General features: G+C 41.9%; 2 protein-coding genes across 2 annotated transcripts in view; one reads left to right on the forward strand and one right to left on the reverse strand.

The window, feature by feature from the left end:
- Nucleotides 1-1,217: 1,217 nt before the first annotated feature.
- On the reverse strand, nt 1,218-5,061 carry SPACA9 (sperm acrosome associated 9). Its single transcript, XM_057371602.1, has 3 exons — nt 4,918-5,061; nt 2,209-2,411; nt 1,218-1,663 (listed from the first exon to the last, which is right to left on the reverse strand). The coding sequence occupies exons 1-3, from the start codon at nt 5,059-5,061 to the stop codon at nt 1,327-1,329; spliced, it is 684 nt and encodes a 227-aa protein (XP_057227585.1). The 3' UTR covers nt 1,218-1,326.
- A 924-nt stretch (nt 5,062-5,985) lies between these two features.
- The window catches only part of AK8 (adenylate kinase 8), a 65,925-nt gene continuing 47,438 nt past the window's right edge, over nt 5,986-24,472 (forward strand). The window contains exons 1-6 of the mRNA XM_057371575.1: nt 5,986-6,086; nt 8,457-8,541; nt 12,343-12,392; nt 13,080-13,193; nt 18,436-18,504; nt 24,389-24,470. Coding sequence (XP_057227558.1) covers nt 8,460-8,541; nt 12,343-12,392; nt 13,080-13,193; nt 18,436-18,504; nt 24,389-24,470 — 397 coding nt within the window. The 5' untranslated portion in view covers nt 5,986-6,086; nt 8,457-8,459. The remainder of the gene's footprint in view (nt 6,087-8,456; nt 8,542-12,342; nt 12,393-13,079; nt 13,194-18,435; nt 18,505-24,388; nt 24,471-24,472) is intronic.

Raw genomic sequence — 24,472 nt, forward strand, 5'->3', positions numbered from 1 at the left:
CAGTACAATTGGATAGGGGAAAGGAAAAAACTGCAAAACAATGTGGGATTATGTGAGGAATTAAAATGCTCCTGAAAATACTTCCCATTTCATCTGAACTGTGATTCCTTCCTGTGCCCCCTCCTCTGTATTTGTCCTCCCTTCTAATTTTAGCTGCTTGTTGCAAAAAGCCAAATATTTTCAGGCAAAACTTTTCTCACAGTATTAGCAAACCGAGCCAGGTATTCAAGGGGAATTTGTTTATTCAGGAGTGTCTTCCAGCAGGAAGCAAAGAGCAGGAGGTAATTTGCCTGTGGGAGGGGAAAAGAGGGACAACAGAGGGACAAGGCTGTGTTATTTACAAAGGGTGTAGGGTTTGGCCACRTGCTGCCCCCTGCTCCATGTTTTAAGCCCCAGGGCCATCCTGGGCCCACCCCTTAGGTGGGACATCTGGCTTAATGTATTGCCAACCTCACCTTTCCCAACAGGGAARGCACAAACAGTTTAATCTGGAGTTTGAAGGGGAGCCATCTGAACATGATGGTCCCACCATAAATCCCATGGACTGGAAATGGCTGTTATTTTGTGGAAGTCTGAGGAACACAGGGGTGTTTTGTCCAAGTTTGGCTATTGTCAGTGCACACAAATGAAGGGCAAAATGAACTCTGCTCTYCTTTACATCTCCAGCTCTGACAGCACAGGAGTCAAACAGGTGTAAGGTGAGATGTTTTGTGGTGTGAGTAGCTGCAGGAGGCTGCAGCAGAGCACAACTGAAGCACACTGGCCTCTGTAGCCAGTGGCAGGTGTGAGAGACCTCAGTGTCCTGTAAAAAGGGATTCTGTGGTCCAAATAACCAAACAATTTCTGTGGGGGTSAGGGAATTTTAGAGACAAGTCTGAATCTCAAAGACATGTCTGAATCCATAATGCCAGGTCTTTGCTGCTCTGCATCACATCCTTCAAACAGGCAGGTTCTTCACCCCGCTGGCTGTGGCGAGGGAGGGGATGTTCCTCAGAAAGGAGACTGAGAAAAGGTAAAATCCTATTTCAAGTAGCTTGTCCAAGATCCATGTCTGAGAAATTAGAACCTGATGACTCCTGACTGTTCCCTGCTCCCACTGCAGTGCTGGTCCCAGGGACCAGCTGTAGCTACAGCTACTTCTGTCAGGATATGATTTTGAGGAGAGTGAAATATCAGCAAGGGAGAGCAAATGTGTCTGTCCCAGGCTGGCTGCAGGGTAACTCTTCAGAAAGTGCACTCAGAATGGATTTCTAGTGTTCGTTTCATGGTCTTTAATCAGCCAGGTGATTAAAGGTGCTGAGCAGAAGATGCAGGAGTTTTGATCCTTTAATAGGGGTGTTTGCCTGGCGGCCTCCAGGGAGCTTTTTGTGGCGGACGTTGATTTTCACTCAGGTATTTCTGGAAATCTTTTTCCTGCAATTGTAGAGCACGTTTGTTAATGGAGGTCCGAGCTGCGCAGTGCACATGAGGTTTTGTTTGGGAAGTGGGTGTCTCCTTCTTGGACATGGCACGTCCACGACTCACAGTGTACAGCAGGTGCCTCTTAGTGTAGGTTATCCACTCTGTCATGGTGTCTAGAACAACAGGGATGAGGCTCACCACACCTCCATAGCGATTCCTTGCTTCATCCAAGCTCAGGTAATTCACAACACCATGGGGGTAGCTGTGGGACAGAGGGAAACAATTGGCAGAGGAGTCCCAGCAGTGCAACTCTGGGAGCCACCCTCAGATCCCCCAYGGAAGAGCAGGATTGCACAGCCAGCTATTTCCCAAAACCAGAAAGGTGTGGATAGAGCTGCATGTTGAGGARTGAGTCCTGCCAAAAACCACCCTGGGATAGAGCTGGAAGTCTTGGAGAGGACAAACAGACACTTGTTCTGAAGAAATGAGYTGTGTGCAAAGGAGGAGCAGGAGGAAGGAGCAGATAACCTGCCTGAGCACTGCATGAACCTCAGGGCACTCACTGGCCCTGCCATGCACCAGCAAAAAGGATGGATAAGCAAACCAGCCCCCTTTTTGTGAGTGGACACTGGCAACGTTTTCCCAGCAGCTGGAACAGTAGCCTGGGGAGCACCTTGTAAAAAGGGTGACCTCCCTAAAGGCAGGAAGGTGTTGTGACAGAACTGGTGGGGAAGCCAGGCCAGARTGTGCAGTGTCAGTCCCCAGCACCGACAGTCATCCCAGGAGCTGAGCTGAGGAGGCACCTACGTGGCTCGGACGTTAGTGAGGTCATTGCTGTCATTAAGGAGCACTCTGCACTTGTTCAAGAGGCCTTGTGCCACATTGTCACCAGGGTGCAACACTTCCAGCTGGTGGAGGAGGTTGCGGAGATCGTTGCAGATGGAGATGAACATGTTGAGGATGCGCTTGTCTGTGGAATTGAAACAGTGGTGGTCCTTGTAGCACTGTACCTRCACATGGGGAAAAGCAGGGGTAAATGCTGTGAAACTGCACTGAAMTTATGCTGCAAAGCTGCTCAAGTTAATGAGGAGAAGCTGTTTTCTCTTGTGCCTCTCGGGTGTGAGCACCATGGGATGTTTGTTTGTCGTTYCTCCTGACTGAGGAAGGCTGGAGCAAGGGATCTGTTCATCAGCACACTGAGCCTTCCTCAGTACACTGAGCCTTCCTCACCCTTGGAGGTGTAGGAGAGCACAGCCAAACCCCAGCTGTGCTGGCAGCTCTGCAGGAGCAGGCTGAGTGGAAGCAGGATCTTCTGTCTGCTCCCTCTGTCCTGCCACAGCTGCCTGGGCAGAACAGGGTGGGAAGTGAGGGCAACCACCAAAGTGGGAATGGTTTGGAGTGATGTGTTTGCATCGTGCATCCTTTGTCTGGCACATGGCTGCAAACTAAACCCATTTAACCTAAATTGCCCTGACTAGCCTGCTAGAGCAATGCTATTCCCTGCTTGCCCTCAGCAGTTTTCTTACTCAGAGTGGTGGCATTGCATGAGGAAATGTTATGCCAAGGGATTAAGTATCTTCTCCAAAGAAATTACAGGCTCTTTAGAATGTAAAATTCTGAGWAACTGGTTTGGCAGCCTGAGCTGGACTCCAACACCTCCTKKKCTTKSWRYMWKRYWSMAAGMMAAGRGGGARGTAGCTGTTCCAACATGGATACAGTCTCTGCAGACTGAAAAACCATGGAATGTTCTTGACCAAATTCTTAGCAGGCAAGTAAGAAAAATAAAAAATTACCCCTAAAGGGTCCATTTCCACTACAGATKCCTCCTTCCACACTGAGTGCTGTGTCCTTGTGAGTGGCAGGATTTTTTATTGCTGCTGTGGGCAGCAATAGTCCTGAGAAGAGTATCAATTTAGCCTGGATGTYCACCAGTGGGATAACAGGACTTGTTGTTTTCCACACAACAACAGAGAGTTAATACACCTGAGTGACCAGGACAGGGACCAGGACTACAGGAACAACTTGCCAGGGCAGTCCAGCTCTGCACAAGCCAGACTTTGTACCCTACTCCATGTAGAAATCTTTAAAGAGCTGTTGCCATTGCCTGACTGTGGTGTGCACTCCCACCTTTCCACATTCCTGTGCTCTCCTCTCCTTCTAGAGAAAAGTCATCACTCCATACTAAAAATGCTGCCACATAAAGCTGCTGGGGGTTGGAAATTTAGCCACGTTCAATGGCAATATAATTTTTTTTCTGTAGTGTCTTATGTTTCCATGCAAAAAGAGCTGGCAGCTGAGTCAGCTGTAGGCTGACACAACACACATTTCTGTTTTTGTTGCTTTTCTTCTTGTGCCCTCCCATAGCAAATTAAAAATAGGAGAATGGCAATGAACTAAAATGGGTTCCTGCTTTTGTCACCAGTGAAGTTTCTTTGGTAGGGGTTTAATTTCTGCTCAGTGCATCACCAACATGTGCTGCACCAATTACTCCCTGTTCTTCCCAGTGATTTGGTCTTTTCCCTTCCCCACCCTCCCCCTCAGGAGTACAGTTTGCCACAACTGAGTTCCTTTGTTGTGTCACAGAGGATGTCATGGAGCCATGAAATTCTGAGGTCACTAACCACCAGATTTCATCCCCAGCACAAGCAGCCCTTCCACCTCTGCCAAGAAGTACCAGTGGAATATCAGAGCTTCTAAAAACAGCATAATGTTACACAACATCTCAGTGCCTCTTTGTGGAAGGAATGGCTCAGTGCAATGTCTGTCACAATCCTCTTCAATGCAATGAGCAAAACACTTTTATGAGAGGCAGCCCTTGGAAAAGACAACCCACTCATTCTGTGTCCTAATCCTGACAGCAGCCTGGCTTTCACTCTGCCTTTGGCATCCATCTGGGTTTTGTGCCCGAGTTCTGCTGTCTCAAATCCACAGTTCTGATTTTATTTAGATTTTTCTTCCCTCCTCTGTCTCCAGGTGGTCCAAGTTCTACTTTTAAGTACACCATGTTATAAAAATTCCAAGACAATTCACTTACCAGCCCAGAAAACCCTTTGCCCACCTGAGAYTTTCAGCCCTCAATCCATCATCCTCCCTCTGTAACACAGCCATTATTTTTAATAAGCACTATAGAAAGAYACAGCAGCACCAATACCAGGGGGAAGAGCCAGGCGTGCTGGCTCCTACAAGTTAAGGATTACAGATTCCATGTGTGGCTGGGGAAGGAGGCTTGGTTTGATTGTTTTCTTGTACCCTATATTTCTAGCTGTGCCTCAGCAGTGTTAAACTAAACCAGAAAGTGCTGCTCAGCAATGAGATTCCTTCTGAGATAATGGGAAGCCTTCACATAGATATTTCTCTCCCCACACGTTGAGTTACACACCAACGTTTTTAGAGAGTTTTTGTCCATCTTCCCTTAGTAAAAAYATTTATTTGGGCCTGAACTGGCCCCAGGTGCATGACAGCCCTGTGTTGTCCCTGCTCTCATGGGCAGAGCACTTTGTGCTGAATGCTGTGTACCTGGATGATGGATGACACAGGTCTGATCAAGTCATGGGCTTCCTGCCGGGTGTTATCCAGTGCTCTGATAAATGTAAACTGCTGCTGCTGGAAGATCTTGTAGTTCTGCTCTATCTTTCTTAGGGTCTCCACTGCCTCATCCATGTTTACTTATTTCTGTATCTGGGGCAAAAAAGGAGAGAAAGGAAGCYGCTTTTTAGGAATTAAGCAATTCTTCGTCTCACCTGAGTTGGRATTGWGTAYRTTAGTGGAAAACTTAAAAAARAAAAAAARTAAAAAKCAGGRAAAAGRGAAGATATATTGTGTCGAAGCCCTTCAGTCCCAGAGCCCCAAGCAGTAAGTCAATGAGGTAGTAATGATGCTGCAAAAAGAGGCAGAGAACCCAGMGGGGAGCACTGACAATCAGATGCCATAAACCCTAGTGGGTCTATTGTAAAGATAATGCGGCAATGCATCAACCGCGCGGCTGCGGCGGGGCCGCGGGGAGCCATGGCTTCTCTTATCGCTCTAAAACCATCGYCCCAGCGGCTTCCAAACTCCCCCGTTAACTGGAGCCGGCCGGGCACGCAGCGCTCGGTGGCGGAGCCGGGACCATGCTTAACCTGCCCCTCCTCAGAGCGCTGATTTTGACCCTGAGGAAAGATCCGAAGCTCTCGGGGAAGCCTCGCCCTCAGCCCCGCAACCCCCGCCCGCCTGAGCCCCCCAGCCCGTTCGTGCCCCGCTCCCGCCCCGGCAGCTCCTACCGGCCGGTGGACGGGCGGGGGCCGGTGGACGGGCGGGGGCCGGTGGACGGGCGGGGGCAGGAGGGGCCGGGCTGACAGGGGTGACCAGGCTGGGCAGGGTGACCGGGGGACAGCGCTGACCAAGGGCCCTCAGCCCCTCCGTTGCCGCGGCAACGGCGCCGCCGTTTCCCTGGCAACCGTCGCCGCTCGATGACGTTTCCCCTCTCCTCGTTGCAGTGAACGCGGCGGTGGCCACGCCCCCCCAGTGGCGCGAGGCCGTTTCCCGTCGCGCAGTGATGACGCGCGTTAGCAACGCGTCCCGTTGCTAGGGGCGCCATGGCGGAGGAGGAGGAGGAGGAGGAGGAGGGCCTGGAGGAAGCGGCCCGGCCGTGGCCGCCGCCCGCGGGCGCCTACGCGGAGGAGCGGGGGCTCTTCCAGCTCCTGCAGGTGAACGGGACCCCGCGCCAGCACCTCCGCAATGCCGGGGTGGCCAAATGGGCACGGGGGAGGCGGAGAGGGGCACGGGCAGCGCCCGGTGCGGGCTCCTGTGGACACTGAGGGGCGGCTGTCCGTGTGCGGGGACAGTCCGTGTGCGGGGCGCGGCCGTGGGCTCCTCCGCTAATTGTTTTAACTGGCGGTTCATACGTGTCTTTTGTTTTGCGGAAGAAAGGAGTCGGTAAAAGGCGAGGCAGGACGAGGAGAGGAGGAGAACGGGGAGAAAGGGGGACAGTGACAAATTAAATGCGGGATAAACGCGGTGAAAGTTTTGCCCTCGCTGTGCCGGGGCCGGTCACCGCCTGCTGATCATTCCCCGGTTAAAACCCTTCCTCTTTCTGCGTTCCTGTTGTGGCTGCTCGGGGAAGTGCGGGTCAAAAACAAAARGGAGAAAACTGCACTTCTTCTAGCGTCATTTCAGTACATAGCCAGATTGGTTTCCCTGGTTYAGAGAAGGGTGGGTTTTGTTCTCTAAGCTCGGAAAAGCCTCTGTGTCGTGCATGGGGAGGTTTGTGTGAATATTCTGATGCTGTTCTGATAGGAGAACTTGCTGGAGAGCCTTTCCCTGTGCGCTGCTAACTCTTAACTCTGTTAAAACARAATCAGTTTCACCTGTTCAGATCTCACTGAGATATACACACGTTTATTTATTTTTCTATTTTCCTTGTGCTATCGGGTTATCGGGTTTTTTTCTTTGTTTATTATGACTAGTGTGGCATAATATTTGTGATTTAAAAAAAAAAAAAATGCAATACTGTGTTTTGCAAGCCACGAGGCATTGAATGCAGGTGCAGGAACTCGTATTATTTAAAATGTTTATGGGATTTGCTCAGGGTCTTATTTTCTTTTTGTGCTTCAATTGTGTTGTACCAACATCGTGACACAAACGCAGCTTGAAATTTCCAAAAATGTTTACAAAACACAAAATGTAAAAATTACATGACACCCAAAATATGAACCTCCCCCAGAGATTAGCAGAACTATGCATGTGAAATTAAACTAAGTTTAGCAGAACTGAATACAATTAAGGGCTTGAAGGTAGGATTTGGGCAAGAAACAGTGACAGTGTCAATCACTGTCAGCCTGAATTATAATAATTGAATTATTGAATTATAATAAGCCAAGATTTTCTTAGGTTTGTTATTTTTAAAGTTGATAATAAGTRTAGTCCCAAATCCAGATTTCTTAGTTTACATAAATGTTGTTGGAAAGTAATAATTTTTAAATGAACTTGGAATARAAATAGAAATTTCATAGTTTATGCTCTGTGCTACCCAGAGCGTGAAGCATCAGAACTTGCAYGATAACCAGTTTATAAACAAAATTGAGTGTTTTAATTATTCTAATCAAGTGGATGAAGTAGAAAAGGAAAATAGGCCACTCTAATAAAAGACARTCAATTGGTGAGGACATAATGTTATGGACTATATGGACTTTATGGAATTTACTTGCAAATATAAAAGCATTATGACTGCTTTTTAGAAATAGATGTCTCTCTCTTGCAGTGTGAGTATTTCTGCAACTTATCTAAATTAGAACATTAGTTCTGTTTGATGTTTAGTTTTAATTACAGAACTCATGGCTGTGCTGAAATGTCTTACTAGGAAATCTATGGATTTCTCAGGGTGGTGCTTTTTTTTTGCCTGTAAAGCCAAAATCCTCCCTGAACACAGTGCAAGATCCCCACTGCTGTGGGTGGGAGCTGGAATGAGGCCCTGGATAACTTCATGGATTTAACAGGAAAATGGGCTCCAAAAGAGGCATTCAAGGCAATGCTTTAAGCCTTCTTCTTTTTCTTTTCCCCTCTCCCCACTCCTTTTCATGCAGGAGGGAAGGCTGGCACAGGTACAGATGTGAAATGTGCTGTTTCTGTGGGTTTGGCTGGTGGTCTGTGCTTTCCTTAGCTCTTGTCTTTTCTGCAATTCTCTGGGCCAGTCAGAAACTTGTGGGAATGTGCTGGAGAAGGTTCATCTTGCTCTGCAGACAGAAATTCAAATTAACTCAGGTTTTAAAACTCCTTGTACAATTTATATGTCAGTACTGCTTCAACCATTATTGACCCCAGGCTGCTCAAGTCAAACCTTTCCATATGWACCATAATAAGCCAAAATAAATAGGTTGGGAGGGGTATTATTGGCAATTTTCTGACCAGCTTCAGGTTTTCAGCATCTAAAATAGATTCTGGAGTCTCAATTTTGTCTGTAAAAGAAAATAAATAAGCATTTTTAAGCTGTTTAGGATCTTCATTGTAACATTGCTGTAAAAATCATGACTGTGGAGCTGTGTTAAGCTTTCCTCTGACTTTGTCCTATTTATTTCCAGAACATGCTTGAAGAGCTATTAATTCATAAGCCAGATGATCCCATTGAGTTCATGATAAACCATTTAAAGCAAAACAACGATGATGGTAAGTGAAAATGGAGACATCACAAATAGTTCAATTCCTGATTTGTAAACAGCTGCGCTGTGGTTGGCAGCTAATGGATCAAACTTTTCAAACTGTGTCTTGGGGAGGGAGGGAACCAAAAAAAAAAAAGTGAGCATTTTGGAATAGTTATAGGCAAGATGCTTTTAATTTCTTTTTTTTTTAGTGGGTAATCTAATAAAAAATGCACTTTAACAGTTATAACAATGAAACCCTCTAAGGGAATAACAAAGAGTTCTGGTGTATCAATTATTAATGCGTTCTGTGCCCCATCTGATATTTCCTGTTGTCTTTAAGCTCGCTAATTACTCCTTTTGTCAGGTGTAAATTTGGGTTCCTATTCTACCTGGGCTGGCAGATCCTCTGCTTTTTGATTAGTTTGTTACTCGCTGCTGTTAATGAGTTCCACTGCTCAGTGGCATCTCAGCTGAAGGAACAGTGAGTGTGTCTGCTCCTCTGTGTAACAAAACCTGGTAAATTGAATAGGAAGTCTGTATTCTGCACAATAAAAGCATGTACCCTCAATCAAATTATTTGATTTACAAACTGTTCACCCTTAGGCAGATTATATTTGGATATGCACAAGTGAACTGTAATTTTTGTTCTGCATGAGCTGTCAGGGAGAGCTGGTGTCATGGAGCTTTGATGTTTCTTTAAAACCAGAGTAAACCATTATGAAAGTTCTGCTGCAGCATCAATGAAATCATTATCACTGGAGGTGCTGCGATCTCGTTGATTGAAATGCTGCTAAATATGTTAAAGAAAAAAAATCAAACCCTGCAAATTGTGTCCAGCCTTTTTTGATGCAGGCAGCATGAATAATCAATCTGGTTTATAGATTCTTGGAAAATATGTGGAAGAATTTCCTGCAGTTTGATAGAATGCTGATAAAATTTCTTCACATTGGGCTAACATTTGTGCTGAAGCTCCACAGTATTATTCTAACAGAATTAGGAATGTTTCCATCTCATGACTTCAGTACTTGGAGGTTAGARACAGAACTACAGCAGATGTTTGTCAAGGGGAAAAATGCTGTCTGCTTTTGGTCTGGAAAACCCTGTTAAGGAARGAGAGGAACTCCAATKAAAATTAAAGCCTAAATGTTGTTTWAAGAATAAATTATATGGAAAATAACATAACAGAAACATGTAGCATAGTTGATTTTATTTTTTGATCATGGTGGAAGGTGCTGACTATTTAGGAAAAAAAAAACCTTATTAGAGCCATCAGTAAAGTGATGAATTTTCATGATCTTGCCTTGCTAGACAGTTTTAGCCCTAGAGAAAATTTCAAACAGAAATGTGYGGAAAAGAGGCATTGCATCTGTCCCAGGTGTGAAGTTAGAAAACCTTTTTAATTAATAATAGGATCTAAAGTACTTTTAAAAATATAAACAAGTCTAATAATTATAGCTTAAAACTGCCTCGAAAATCTCATAGGTCAAATGTGTGGCAAAATGTTTGTGCTTAGGGCTCTGTACTATTRTTCTTTCATGTGTTCCTTCTCAAAACCTGAAAGGGCCACATGAAGAYTGATAATTCTTTCATATTCAAAGATGCAAGTTTTCTACACAGCATCTTGGTTTGTGCTAATGAAAAAAGCTTTCAGGATCCAAGTGGCATTTCTGTGAGTTCCTCCTTTACACTCAAACCTCTGAAGGAATGTAAAAAAGTTCTGCAAGAATGTTCAGCATGTACCATGTGCTTCTCCTCTTTGACAAAGGATTTCTCCTACAAGTTAAGCAAATTTTGTTGTATTAATATTTATCATAGAATCTTTTGGATTTAAGTGGGACTCAGTGAGTCCCAGCTGTTCTTTTGTGTTATTCCAGGATTAATTTTGTTATTGCTAAAATCACTGTTGAATGTTAAAACTTACTTTAYGTGGATGAGTAAAGTCTCATCAAGACTAAATACAGAATTAGATGTAATTTGTAGCTGAAGAAAAAGGCACTTCCCAGAATTTCCTGACTTCATTTAGCTGCTGGTTCAGAGCTGCAGTATTAAACAGTGACTATTTGTTGACTGGAGGGGTTAAACGTGACATCCAGTGGTGTCCTGGTTGTGCCCCTGTGTCATATGTTTGGGGAGAACGCTTTAGAGGAGTCTTACAAGTGTGCAAATGAGTAAATCAGTGAATTACACTGCCCCATCTGCTGCCAGCCACTAAGCAGAGAGAAAACCAGATTTAGTACAAAGTGAGCATTTACAGTAGCCCTGGGCAATATTAAAGCATGAGATGGTGTATATAATGGTATGTTTCGTTTTTTATCAAACGTTTGTCCAAGAAAGCTGTGTATTAAAGCTTCAATACCTAAGGGCTTTCTTGTGAATTTTAAATCATGCTCCTAGTTAAACCTCAAAAGGATCTGTGGATGGAAAGGTTTTTTGATTTTCTTTGAAGTGGTTTGAAGAAGTTGATTAGTGTTGGCACCCAAGCACTCTTTTATGACGCTGTTTATAAATAATTCCTAAGTACCGGGCTGGAGTTTCAAGGTGTTAGATTTAAAAAAAAAACCCTAGGATTTAATCACATTACATTTGAAAGAAATTAGGTGATAAAAACAGCTGATGTATCCTTTTAAAGTATTTTTCTACATTGTGTACTAGTTCTGTTGCACTTGCAAGAACCAATAAGGGGGRAGTCGTTCTTAAACCTTCCAAGTCAGATAACTTTGTAAAGATGAATCCGTAATTTGGGTTTCATGTATGTTTAAAAATTGCACCTGCCCAATAACTGTTAAGTGCATGGAAGGCCTCATAAAAATACATTTCACATCCTTGCCTGTCTGTTAGCATCAGACAYGATCTCCCTTGGTTATCGAGAACTGAAGAGGTTTTTGGGTGAGTGGATCCCTCCTCTGCTTTGACCTGTGTTATTCCCAGTAAATACTAACCAGTCCCTCCTGCACAGACKCTGATGTGGTTTGGGTTTTTGTTTCCCTGTGGTATAGGGGGAAAAACATCAAAGCTGTTAATATAAAATGACAGTTCAAGGGATTGCAGCCCAAGGTGTATTTATGGAAAAAGTTCCAAATACTTTCCTAAGAGTGACTCCATTTTCTCTTGTTTGTCTTGCCTCTAATTCATTCCCAATAAAGCTTATGGCAGTAATGCCTATTGTGTTGTCTGTATGCATTGGATTAAGAATTCCTCAGAACTGGGATGCATTTTTTGCACCTTTCCCCCTCAGAGAAACGAGAGGGACATGCAGCAGAGAAATACAAGAAACAGAAATGGGGAAAATTACTTTTAATGGTGACTAGAGAAATTGAAGGCGGCTGTCAAAAARTGTAGTGAGAGAGTGCTTCATTTTTCAGTATCTAGATCTTCTCTGAACCATGACACAACCTATTTAGGTGAAACTAAAAAGTGAAATAATTTTTCATCACAAGATATGTTAGTTCTAAATCAGTGTTTTGGGAATAAAAGTCAAACTCAGGTAAGGAAGTGTTTGTCACTTATGGTTCACCCACTGAACTATYCATGTGTTTAAATGGATTGAGATATACATATCTCATATATCTYTCCAAGTGGCATAGTTCATCAGAGTGTTAATCTCATTGACCATGGAGATTAAAGGAGGACCCAGCTGGCACAGATTTACTTTTTTTCCCAGTGGAAATCCCAATTTTCCCAATCCCAAAGTCTCCACTCAGGCAGCTTTCCAGTTGCAATAATTTTTTCATGGTGACAACATTGATATTACTCAATACAACAGTGGGAAACTGGTTGGGATTTTTGCTGTTCTGCATTTTGACATTTGCATATCCTTGTTTCATAGCTCCAAAAATTTGTGTCCTTGGTCCACCTGCTTCTGGGAAAACTACAGTTGTAAGTACCTTACCCTTGGTGTTTGTAACACTTCCCACTCACCTTCTGAATTCAGCATTTGGGGAAATTTTATTCTGGGAAAATCATCTTCAGATTTATCCAAGTGATAGATGAGCCCCAGACAAACTGAAGGGTGGTATTTCTGAGGGATACACGTGTGTATTACACTACAGKTTAAATAGGTATTTTCAGGTGAGGTCTGTGAAAACTAACTCAGGTAATGATAKTGCTGGAATGCAGTAGAATTGTGCCTGCCTTGTTTTCCCAGCCTTTTAGCAGGACTGATTAACCTGGGGTAATTAGTAATTACCCATTTGTGGTGTTCCCTTGCTGTGAATTGCTCCATTTGCATGGTCAGTTGTCTCATGTCCACTGGCACTGCTTAAATGCAAAGGTCAAAGTTGTATTTGAACCTCAGAAACTKCAGGTGATGGTGGTGAGGGTGTGGTAGGAAGAATTTCTTCTTTAAATTCTGTGTTAAGGTATAGAAGATGAAAAAGCCATTWTTCAAAGGTGTAGAATCTTGTACATCTTTATCAGAAACTATTTGAAGTTGCACATATAGTCTGTATACTTAAATGTATGGCTAGGAAATACCTGTCTTTCTGCAGTCTTCTGAAAAAAAAAAAAAAGTGTTTCATTTTCATTCCAAATATTTCAACCTGTATTTTCTTTTTCTTCCCTCAGGCAATGTGGCTTTGTAAACATTTCAATGCCATACGTGTCTCTCAGGAGACTTTGTTATTCCAGGAAGCATTAACGCAGACAGARGAAGCAAAGGCATATAAAGAAAAAAATCAGGTGTGTAAGAGAATATCATAACAGTTGTTCTCATGTCACAGAACAGGAATTGTRTGGCATTCCCATGATTTCTACTGCTGGGCTGAGCAGGTGAGAGTAAAGACTCTGCTGTTTGTGTTGTGCATTGGTGTGTCAGGACATTGAATGGGGGCAGGAGAGGGAGACAATGCAAAGTAATGGAGGTGTTGAAAATATTAACCTTGAAATGAGCAACAGAACTAGGAAAAGTCCAGGAATGCACAACCCAGTTTGAAGAATGGATTATTRTATTATTAAACACAGCATCTTCTAGCTGGGCATGTTTGATAATCTCGATAAAATAAGCATTAATCTCTGAGGTCTCCTTTGGTACAAAATGCTCTGGAAAATATGTACACAAAGAACTTTTTTTGATCTGACAGTGCTACTTAGTTGTGCGTGCTTGATTTCTCTGTAGCATGACACAAATAACTTACTTGGTGCATTAACTCAAAAGGAAGATGACAATCCAGTCAGTTCCTGACAGCCCTGGAAGCTCTCAAGCTGAGGCAGGAGCAGCTGACTCAGATTGTTCAGTTTTACCCAATTCTGGCTACCTGAGCTTCTCCAGTCAGGTTTTTAAATCTATTCATGCCTTATTGTGRGCATCCTAATTGATGTTCAAAATAGCTGGTCCAAAGAGCATTTTTTCCAGCTGTCATGACTCCCAGGATTAGTTAATCAGTAATGTAATCAATTGTCTTATTATTAAAAATTATTGACCTTTAGATTGGAAAAGTATGTTGAAAGGTTATGTTGAATACAGAGATTCCTGCCCTTTTGGCTGACTACTTTTTCCAAAGTCAAGGCATTCCATGAGCAATAGAATAGAAGGCATCTSGGGTTTTGTGACTCTCTCTCATAAGTCCACTAGTTTGAGTTTATGTTTTGACCTTTATCACCTATTTTCATTAAAATTGAAGCAATTTCCTATCTGTGAGAATTCTATATCCCTGCTAAATCCAGTATAGAATTGGAATTGGCCCACAGATTGGTAATTTACTGAGATGGCAGACAGTGTGATATACAGATTAGGGTTTTTTTCCTTAGAAAATTAGGCTAAAATAGGCAAGTGTTGATCACACTGAATTGGTGAATGAAGTTTGGAGATGCCTCAAGGACCATACTTCAAGATCTGAGAGGAAAGAGTTCATTGAACTCCCTGAACTCACTGGCAAAAATGTTTGCATTTGGCTGGGGTGATAGAGAGTTATTCTTACTGAGAATATGTACTTTGAAATCTTAGTTCTAATTATTGAAGATTGTTTTGATAGGTTCATAAATTTATACTTGGAGGGGGAGAATTTAAAACAAAAATTCCCTTTGGTTTAATTACTGTAATTATTAACATATTTCAGACTATACAGATGCACTTTCAAGGGTGTCCTTTTGGGCTTATTTGATTTAAAAAGATGGATGGTGTGGAAGATGAAAGTCAAAAATGTCAAGGCTAATCAGGTAGTRAGGAGGGCCCGCAGAGCAGAGGCTGGTGGTGGTTCAGCACTGTGCAGTTTGCCTTTGGGTTTGATTTTTAGACCCTAGAAGGAGCTTTTCACTAAATAATTTTATTCTTTTATGTGAATTTGTTTCTTCAAATGTAACTCCTTGAACTAGAGGGGAACTCCTTGGTTCTTCTAGCTTGGGATGTTTATTCAGGAGCAGAGCAAGAGCTGCTTGCGTGAGTTTTGATATAACCAGGGCAATTTAAAAGTTGTAGTCTTGGCCAAAGCAATTTAATAAATGGAGGAGAGGAAAAGCAGGAGCTCAGGCTGTGTGTTTGGAAGGTCTGGTGTGAAGATCATATAACACAGTTTAATGTTGTTTCTCACTTCTAAGGTTACTGTGGCTGCATTAACCCCAGAGCCAGAGGTCGGGCACTTTGGGGTCACTAGGCCAATGYCACTAGACCTGGGCAAATGCTGCAAAAAGCTCTGCAAATGTTTGTTCACATATTTTACTTACTCATCTTTAGCCAAGCTTTCACCTCTTTTGTGTTCGCTCATTGAAGCATTTGAGTTTTCCTGGCACAAGAAACCATAGAAGGCATATTTAAAATCCATGATTATTCTCTGAAACTCAATTTTTCAAGTTGGACAGGCAATCATTCACCCACACATACCTGGYCACTTACTAATGAGCACAGCTCAGGTAGTGAATTTTAAATACTGAGTGTTCAAAGCAAAATCTGATCATTCTGCGTGTAAAAATACTCCAAAAAGAAGTCAAATGTTTTTGAATACTCAGTAAATTGAAGAACCACGAGCTACCAATAAATATTCCATGAACAGAAAAAGAGGCTACATTTTTAGATAAATCATTGCAAATTATTCCCTCATCTCTAGTTATTATAATGTTAATAGGAAGCATCTTCAGGTTTTCCTATAGTGAAGTCTAATGATGAGCTATTGCATGTTTCACTTTTCCTGTTAACTGGATAAAATAAGAAGTTGAAACAACTGTGGTAATTGTGGGTTTGTGGGATGGGTGTGCTCTTAATGCTACACTAAATTGCAGTTAAGGTGTTTGCATAATACTTAATGACTTAAAACTGCTCCAGAGTTGTATCATGTCCCTGTGCTTTTTAAGAATAAAACAGAAGAAAGAAAAAACCCAAGGCATCCTTAACTATGCATGGTCAGTGTTCCAATTTATTCAAGGGAAAACCACTATGAGGGAACAAACAGGAACTGTTCCAGTTTTGTGTATCTATAAAAGACCAGCCTTTTGTGGGTATTTATCTGAACAGGCTAAATCTAAGCATTCCTAATTCTTAGAACCCAAAAKTAAATTTCTTCAAACTTGATTGCTCGTCTCTCCAAGGTGCCAGCTTGGAGAAGCCAGAAGTTTTTAGCTGTAGCTGATTTCAGAGCAAATATATTCAAAACTTTCGAGAAAATGGTCCCGTGAAAGTGTTCCTCTACAAAAAAAGTGGGGGAATTTAATTAAAAGATCATTGAAATATAACTCTGTGTAGATCAGGCATGGAAGTATGATGTCTCTGAAATAACATAGAATATTTAAAATTGCTCATGAGTAGGTACAGCTTTTCAGCAAATATGGAAATAGTGATTAAACCAGTGTGGATAAAAAAGTGACCAAAATCCCACAGCAGCATAAGGTGTTTCCTTTGAGTGCACCGAATGCTGGGACAGCTCTGTAGGTAAGGCATGGTTTGGCTGTTACCAAATGTGTGTCACTGTCCATTATTTCAGGTTTCTGGGAGGTGCAATCCCRTCTCCCAGGCTCACAATATTTTTATGTGTTTATGAGAGATAAATTATGRAAGAACTACCTGATACGTATCAGCTATCACAGTTTCTAGTTGAATAATTATGCATTCTGCAAGCAGCCTATTGAAAATGATTTTGTAGGCCACTGCTCAGTAGGAGGAAAACTGCCCAGGAAATGAGACTGGAATTGAGCCACAGAGAGCAGAAGGAGCTAAACACTGAAATACCTGAATGCGTGTCCTTGATCGTTTTTGTGCAATAAGCCCAGCTCAAAAGACAGGACTAAGAATTACCACTGCACGGAGYGAAGTTAGGATAAATTTGGTTTAAATTGGTTTGGCAAGGCTTAGCAGAGCAGGCCCCCAGCAGTCTSCAGCCTGTCTTGACATGACAGATGAAAGAAGAAGCAAGACACTGGCTGTTCCTGGGAGCAGCGTGGTGCCCCTTTGGAAGGTGACAGGCTCAAAGGCACCGAGCAGGCTCTGGCAGAGAGGGGATGCAGGAGGCTCTGACAAACCACCCTCCGGGACCTGCTGGCTTTCAACAAACACAGCAATTTCCTTCCCTTCCTCTCTTTTCCCTGCTCCAGCGTTGCCTTGTGCATGGCTGATATGAGGAGAGGTGCTGAGAGCTGGGGACAATAGAGATAAACAAGGTGAGCAAAGCCTGCCTGGAACCCYGAGCTCTTTTGTGTGTTCTGGAGMGCTTCCTCCACCCTCCTTCAAAGGRACTTCTGYRGGAGCATTTCCCCCACTCCTGCTGAAACTGTGTCATGATTAATGAAGATTTTGTGAAGTCTTTCCATATATTCAGCCATATTTTCATTGTATCTRTCTACCTCCACAAGCCTGCAGAAATACTCCTTTTTAGGTTTATGTCCTTCAGACTGGTTAGAAAAAGACATGAGAACTCAGAATATATGAACTACGATGAACTGAGAGTCAAGGTCACGTTATTAAGTGAAAGATAATTTATTTTAATTGGGAGGTAGAGAATCTGATGGCAGATTTTTTTTTTCTGAGTATCCATTTTACCAGTAATGACAGAATGAATAAGACAAGACATTTAGTGAAATGATTAATGGCTGTTGTGAGTTACGTGGACAAAAGCTTAGACTTTGGCTTAAGCTGGCTAACACAGAGTTTAACCAAGTTCAGCATAGAATAAAAACCTAAATTAATAAAATAGTGAAGCAAATTCTTACTGGAAGGAAAGAATAGTAATACTAATTTCTTGTCAGGAAATCTCATACAGTGGAAGAAATGTTGATGGGTGTTAAATCTATTTAGTAACTTCGTTCTTCTCTCATGTAGCATATACCTTCTAGAAAAACCTCTCTAGAGATGGACAAAGGAGTAGTCACAGAACCAAACAGTGCTTCTCAAAATACTGGCAGATGCAGTTTCCATCCCATTTCACAGCCCTGGGCTTTACAATAAACWAAATTTAATTATAAAATACATTTTAAATAAACTTTTTGGATGGTGAGAATTACTTGAAGCTACAAAACAAACCTGAAAATCAGACTCTGGGATGTTTGCTCAGTGTCTGAGGTTCTGTTTGTCTCACAGAGGGCTGGCAAGATCCCAAAAGCTGAGCCTTCTCACACATGGAGCAGTCAAGGGTCAGACAGTTGTGATAAAAAGGATTTCTTTGTGTGTGTGATGTTCTTATGGATCCCTTTGCAGGCCTGATGTCCAATGTGTGTGTCAGTGTGCAAAACTTGGCCCTGCTTCCATGTCAGTGTGCAAAACCCCCATGGATATTCATGCTCTGTGCTCAGCTTCCCTTTAACACTGATTTTTGTGCCCTTATTAACTCTTTGTCATTAACTCATGTTAATGACCCGGGACTCGCACAGAATTATTTATTTCTTTATTTTCAAGAAGACATCTCACTTCACCTTTAACCACAACGTGCCTGCATGGTAAAATTCCTTTTGAACTCAATTGTGAATATTCAGCCCTTTTTTTTTTTTTTTKTTYTTTYTTTAGAAAATTCCCAACGCGCTTTGGGCCAATCTGATCCAGGAACGTCTGTCAAACGTGGACTGCATCAAACAAGTAAGAATTGCTCCTCAGAGGGCCGGTGGATAAGCACTTACACAACTCGTGCATGGTACTTAGCATTCCAAGTCCTGAGCAGAGCAGGGAATGGGGGCAAATCATCGGGGGCTCCGGAGCCCGTTGCTTTCTTGAACATCAGCGGAGGGAGTTTGGAGCTTTATTAACAGGATAAAGGGGAGGATGAGAGTATGCATATGCTAATCTTCCAGCACAGAGATGATCAAAGGCTGAACAAGCAGAGCTTTGTTGATTGCCTGGGGCAACTGGCAGAGATGGAGTGGACAAAACAGATAAACAGAAAATAGATAAAAATCAATATGTTAAGGTTCTTCTTATTGAAGAAAGGGGAGGAAAAGAGTCTTAACTTACCTAATTTCAGTTTTATTTATTTCTCATTGTGTCTCTCTTTCCTTCCTGTGTTAGGAAATACTTGAATATATTCAAGAGTATTCAAGATTATTTGAATATTAATTATTACCTAGAAGAGAATATATTCAAGAATATATTYACTYGAATATATTCTCTTCTAGGTAATAATTAATATGTTCACTCTTAGKTTACACAAACAAGCAACTGAATAGGTTTGGCTGTGTTTAGATGTGTGGGATCCTGTGTTTCTTGCTCCATTCTTCATCATCTGGGAGACAGAAATAATGGGTTTTTTTGATCCTTAGAAATAAAAAGAAAAGGGATTAGCAGAAATCCTAAGTGGCATCAACTTTTCTTTACAAAATCCTGCAGACTTTACTCTGTAATTGACCTATTAATGTTRAATTTTCAAAGAATTACACTTTTGCATTGCTGTTCACTGTGCTTGAATTATATGGGTCTGTCTGGTTTTCCTTGAAGGTCTTTTTAGCTGAGCTATTTTACTTCATTTTAACTCATTATAGCTACTTAGCATTCCAGATCAAATGTCTGGTAGCACTTAATGTATTTGTTTATCTGTAATAAATTCACCCAGGACCTAGGCCCTTCAAGTGCCAGGAGAACCTGTTTAGTTCTTTAAAAATTTTAGTTCTTTTAAAATAGGAGCTCTAAAACCTCTCCACATGCTCATTTTTTGGTTTTTTTTTACATAAGTCTCTTTGCCTGATTAAAAGAATATATGTTTTCAACAGCTGCTTTTTCCAGTCTTAGTTAAAGTGAGTTTTACTGTCAGYATACAAGCAAAATCCATTGCTCTCCACAGGCTGCATCCACCTTATTTTCCACCTTTTTTTTTTCCTGTTCTATCCATAATTGTTGGCATGGCTTTGGTTCTCTCAGTGAATTATTTTAAGTTTTAGGTCATSTATGAGTAAGGTAACAAGATGGTTAAAATGCCAACAGCTGCACAGAGTCCTGCCTGCATTTCATGTTCCTGTTGTTGTTACCAGCAGCACTGAGGCAGTGTTGGATGTCTTACAGAACTAGGGGGAGAAAAACCCTTTMTAAAGCTTCCCTGACATTCAGCTGGAATGGAGTGGATGTGGTCGACCTAGTTGAGGTTTTAGCTGGTTTTGGAAAAAAGCACATAWTTGGTTTTTCAAAGGTGTGATGGTTATTAAAAATCTTTACATTAATAGATAGACATACACGAAGGAACCACAAATTATTTCTCTTTTGAAAGGGGATCTCTGCATTTGAGGTGTAATATTTTCCTTCTGTGATCTGACATAGAATTAATACTGTGGGGTTTTTACACGTTGAACAGATTTATCTTATTTCTTTCAAAGCATGAGTCAGCATGTTTTCACTGAAAATGTTCATAGATTAGGAGCAGTGTGTTGGACCACAGTACCACCAGCTGTTTGTTTTATTTCTCCTTGTGGTGTCATTGGCTTGGCATTAACTGTACAGCTTTCATCCCACTGACAGTAGGAATACAGAATTTTTTGTGCCATTGTTTTGACACTCACAGGTTTATAGATGTCACYGGCATTCTCCAAGGAGAACATTTTTATTGATCAACAGCTCTGCTGAGGCTCTGTGTTATGTGTTCTTCTAACACAAACGTAGTTAGGACTGCGAGGGATCAGATGGGGAGGTCTTCCAGCACACACAGAAAACTTATTGCAAACATTATCTTGGAGCCTGGGACTTGTGAGGCTGGTACAGAGACTTTTCATCTTGCAGGGTTAGCACAGGTTGGCTGCAGCCCCTCTGACTGCTGGGGGCTGTGAGGGAATTCATGGAACTGGAGAAACACACAGGATGTGTTTGAGAGAGAGAGCTGAGCCACCTTCCTGAASATTCAGGATCTTTAGAAACAAAGCTTAGGCCAGTGATTCACTCAGCAAGAGGCAGAATGACTTGAGATTGGTATTAAGCAGTGGCTGCCCTTGAAAGGGAAGGCAGAGAGAGAAATGATTCTGTTTGGTTTTACCTTGATGGGTTCTGTTTGATTTTACCTTGATTTGTTCTGTTTGGTTTTAGCTTGGTTTGTTCTGTTTGGTTTACCTTGATTGGTTTTGTTTGGTTTTTGGTTTTGCCTTGACTGGTTCTGTTTGGTTTTACCTTGGTTCGTTCTGTTTGGTTTTACCTTGACTGGTTCTGTTTGGTTTTGCCTTGGTAGCTAAAGTTCATCGTGTTGTTTCTGTGAAACTCCCTGCAGAGAAAGTGATGTTGCACAGGTTTATCCAGGGGGAGAACCTGCCCATTGGCCATATCTTCTGTTTTCTGAGAAGAATGGGACTTTTTAAAACAGCTTTGTACCTTACTCAAATGACAAAACTAATGTGGAGCATAAAAGGATTCTTTCTAATGGGAAATTTGGCAAGGTTTGGGGCTTCCAGCATCTACACTGCTAATGTTGATGGACTGCAGGAGCTGGGTTGTCAATATTTTTACAGCACTCCTCAGTCTGAAAAGCAGTCTGTGRTCTGAAAATYTCCAGAATTTTAGATCCATACTGGCAAAGTTATTACTGATATTATTTTGTGTTTGTTATTGTCTGACCCCTTTCTTCATCTGGGATCAAAAACCATGTAATACTTAYTCAAAACCACTGAATAATAATGTGGAAAAGCTGTTGTGATCACTTGTTTTCCTAAAAGCAGCTGTATTCATGACCTTTATGCCTCTGGCTGAGATTTTTTTTCTGATATGCCACATAATTCAGCATTATTTCTTTCTGCTGCCCCTTTTCTTTATTCAAAGGCAGTGTCAGTTTTGGATTTTGTAATTAAAAAAAAAATATGGAGGATGTACAGGTCAAATAACAGGAGGGAACTTGAATACCCAAGTCATTATTATTGTGGTGGAAAGTGTGAAAATAGGTAGGCTTGGTATCATAGCTGAGAGCACTGCCAGCAAAGCAGGGAGATTTTCATTTGGGAATGACCTTGAGCATTTCCTTTTCTCCAGATTGCTGAAGTCTGGAGAGGGAAGGGATGGCTTTGAAAGTGCTTCCTTGCTGCTCTATTTTCAGCATGGCCTGGGTCTCCAAGGAGCATCTCACCTGGCATTAAGGCAGAGTTTATGGGGTTCATGTGGCAAAGAGGGAGGTTCCCAGCTGGAAGAGAGGGAACGGTGACCACAGAGCACAGACACCATGGACTTTCTCACTTTTAGCCTTTATTCTGCCCTTGGTATGATCTGGGGCAATCCATGCACAGGTAGAAGGTCACTGCTCTCAAGAACCAAAAATAGACGGTTCTCAAAGAAACAAATTTACCATGTGAAGTGACTAATTACACTTTAATGACAGTCAGGAGGGCACAAAAAGACCAGTGTTTGCATAAAGCATGATAGGCATATTTTAAGTCAGGTCTTGCTCTGCTGTTTCTCGCTTCCTCTTGCTCCGTTCCCAAGCCACGCTCCCTTTTCACTCTTTTTTTTTTTTCCCCTTTTTTTTTTTTTTATCTGTGACATCTGCTTGGAGCTTGTCCCTCCTGTGATACCACACTACTTGCAGCTGTTCAGACCTCCAGCTCTGAGCTGTGCATGGGGTGCCCTGAGCATACGGCCTTTTTGATGTGTGATAAAACAGAACCGAGCCACTGGGGGTATGGAGAGGGAATGCAGCAGAATATCAATAAACCTGTTCTGAACAAAGCTGCAGCTCTGTGGTGGAATAGACATTTCACTGAAGTGTCAAGTAGATGGATAATGTATTCTAATTAGGGACTGACTGATACCCTGCAACTCAGAGACCTTTGGAAATCAGCTCCAAAATGTTCACTATTTTTGTGCTGTGTGTTTATTTTACTTATTTTAATGCCTTCACATATATTTGCTGCAGGAAGCTATTTATTCAGCTATGTTTTCCTAAATAACCAAAACTTTTCACTATAAAATTACTTATTGCCTCTTTTAAGAACCTTTGAAATTTGTATGTAAACCTCTTGAAGTTCGCTGTGGATTGTTAAAATACAATATTGTGTTTGCTGCCTGTTGCACATTATGTGATTTGAGCCACAAGCAGCAGTGACATCAGGTTTTCTGGGTTGGGTTTTTTTTAAAATTTGTTTGGTTTTTGTTTCCAAAAGTGTTGCACTTGGGCTAGAGAAAATAATCCAGATTTGCAGTCTGTGTAAATTGGCATCGWTTGATTTGCCTCAGACCTCAGATGCCATTTCTCCCTAGAAGAAGATCTGGGCCTGTATATATATATATTTTTTTTTTGTACACAATATATTCCGAACTAGTGCTGAAGTTCCTGGCATAGCACTACAAACATTGTGYAGCTTTGCCTTCTGCAAGTCTCAGGGGATAAATTGATTTCTCAGCACCTGTGTGACCTTAGCCAGTGGTTCATTCTAATTTGGCAGAGCAAACACTGGGAGTGGCAAAAATGGCTTGCAGTAACTTGAGTCTCRTATTTTCTACAGCTATCAGCAGGATGACATGTTCCTGAAACCAGGCTAATTAAGGAATTTTAAATAGTCTGCTCTATTTTCTTGTGTAATTGGAATGGCCCATTCCCTCCTACAGAAGTCCTGGAGATAGGTTTCCCTGAAATACTTGGAAAACCTTTGCACCCCATACTGACAGAGCACCGGATTTATGTGGGAGATGATAATGATTGCCAGCTAATGCAATATTAAAATATCTCCTTTATTTCAGTACAAAGATGGCTCCCAGATTTACTGCAGTATCACAAAGTTCTTTTGAGGGATGGGAGAGAACAGCGAGGACATGTGTGGCCAGGCAACTAACAGATAAATTAGGGGAAGTTCAGAGGATTCAGGCTTGAGACTGGGAAGTGGATTAGATTTCAAAAACTGCATCAGACAAAAACCGAGTGAGGCTGCAGCTCTCCTACGGTATTTCACAGATCTGTAAATGTTTTTTTAAAGATGCTCAATCCAACACTTAGCTGGCTATAACAAGGACTTAAGGGAGCAAAAGGCTCTTTTTTCTTTTTTCTTTCTTTTGCTCTGTTGCTTCATTAGCTCTGGGAGCGCTGGTTCCATTACTGTGAGTTTTCCTGTATAATTTAAGAAAATAATGAAAGCGTGCATATTTTCCTCAGCATTCTTGGCATTAAATCTGTCTTTAGATTTGTTTAGCTTTTTTTTTTTTTTATATACACAGTGTGGGCTGGTATCCTTTTGAATATTTCAAAACTGTAGAAATTGTTTTGGGTTGTTTTTATTCGAGATAGAAGTTGGTTTGGTGTTTTTCTTTAAGATTGAAACATGAAAAAAAAATCATTGCTACAGTCCATAAGTTCCCATTGCTCTGTGGCAGTGGAATCAGTGCAYGCATTTCACAAAAATATCAATGCTCCATGTTTGTTTTCTTGTCTCACAAGCATCTGTGAGAAATCCTGTGCTGTGAAGGGATCAGAATGAGGTAATTTTTGTGCAAATTGCAGTGATATTTAGTGTTAATGTTGTTTTTTTTTTTTTTTCTCTTCCAGGATCAATAACTGTTTCATGTTTTTGTTCAATAGGGATGGATTTTGGAAGGCTTCCCTGAAAATCAGGAGCAGGCATGGATGCTGCAATCATCTGGCATTTTTCCTAGGCATGTTGGT

The sequence above is a fragment of the Malurus melanocephalus genome, unplaced genomic scaffold (assembly GCF_030028575.1).
Source record: "Malurus melanocephalus ecotype Western Australia unplaced genomic scaffold, MMel_1.1 scaffold_149, whole genome shotgun sequence".
In the NCBI taxonomy this organism is placed as follows: domain Eukaryota; kingdom Metazoa; phylum Chordata; class Aves; order Passeriformes; family Maluridae; genus Malurus; species Malurus melanocephalus.

Excerpts from the sequence above, each read along its gene's own strand:
- SPACA9 (XM_057371602.1), bottom strand. The coding sequence starts at position 5,061 with ATGGATGAGGCAGTGGAGACCCTAAGAAAGATAGAGCAGAACTACAAG. Across the intron at positions 1,664-2,208 it reads CTCACTAACGTCCGAGCCAC|CTACCCCCATGGTGTTGTGA; the intron begins GTAGGTGCCTCC and ends TCTGTCCCACAG.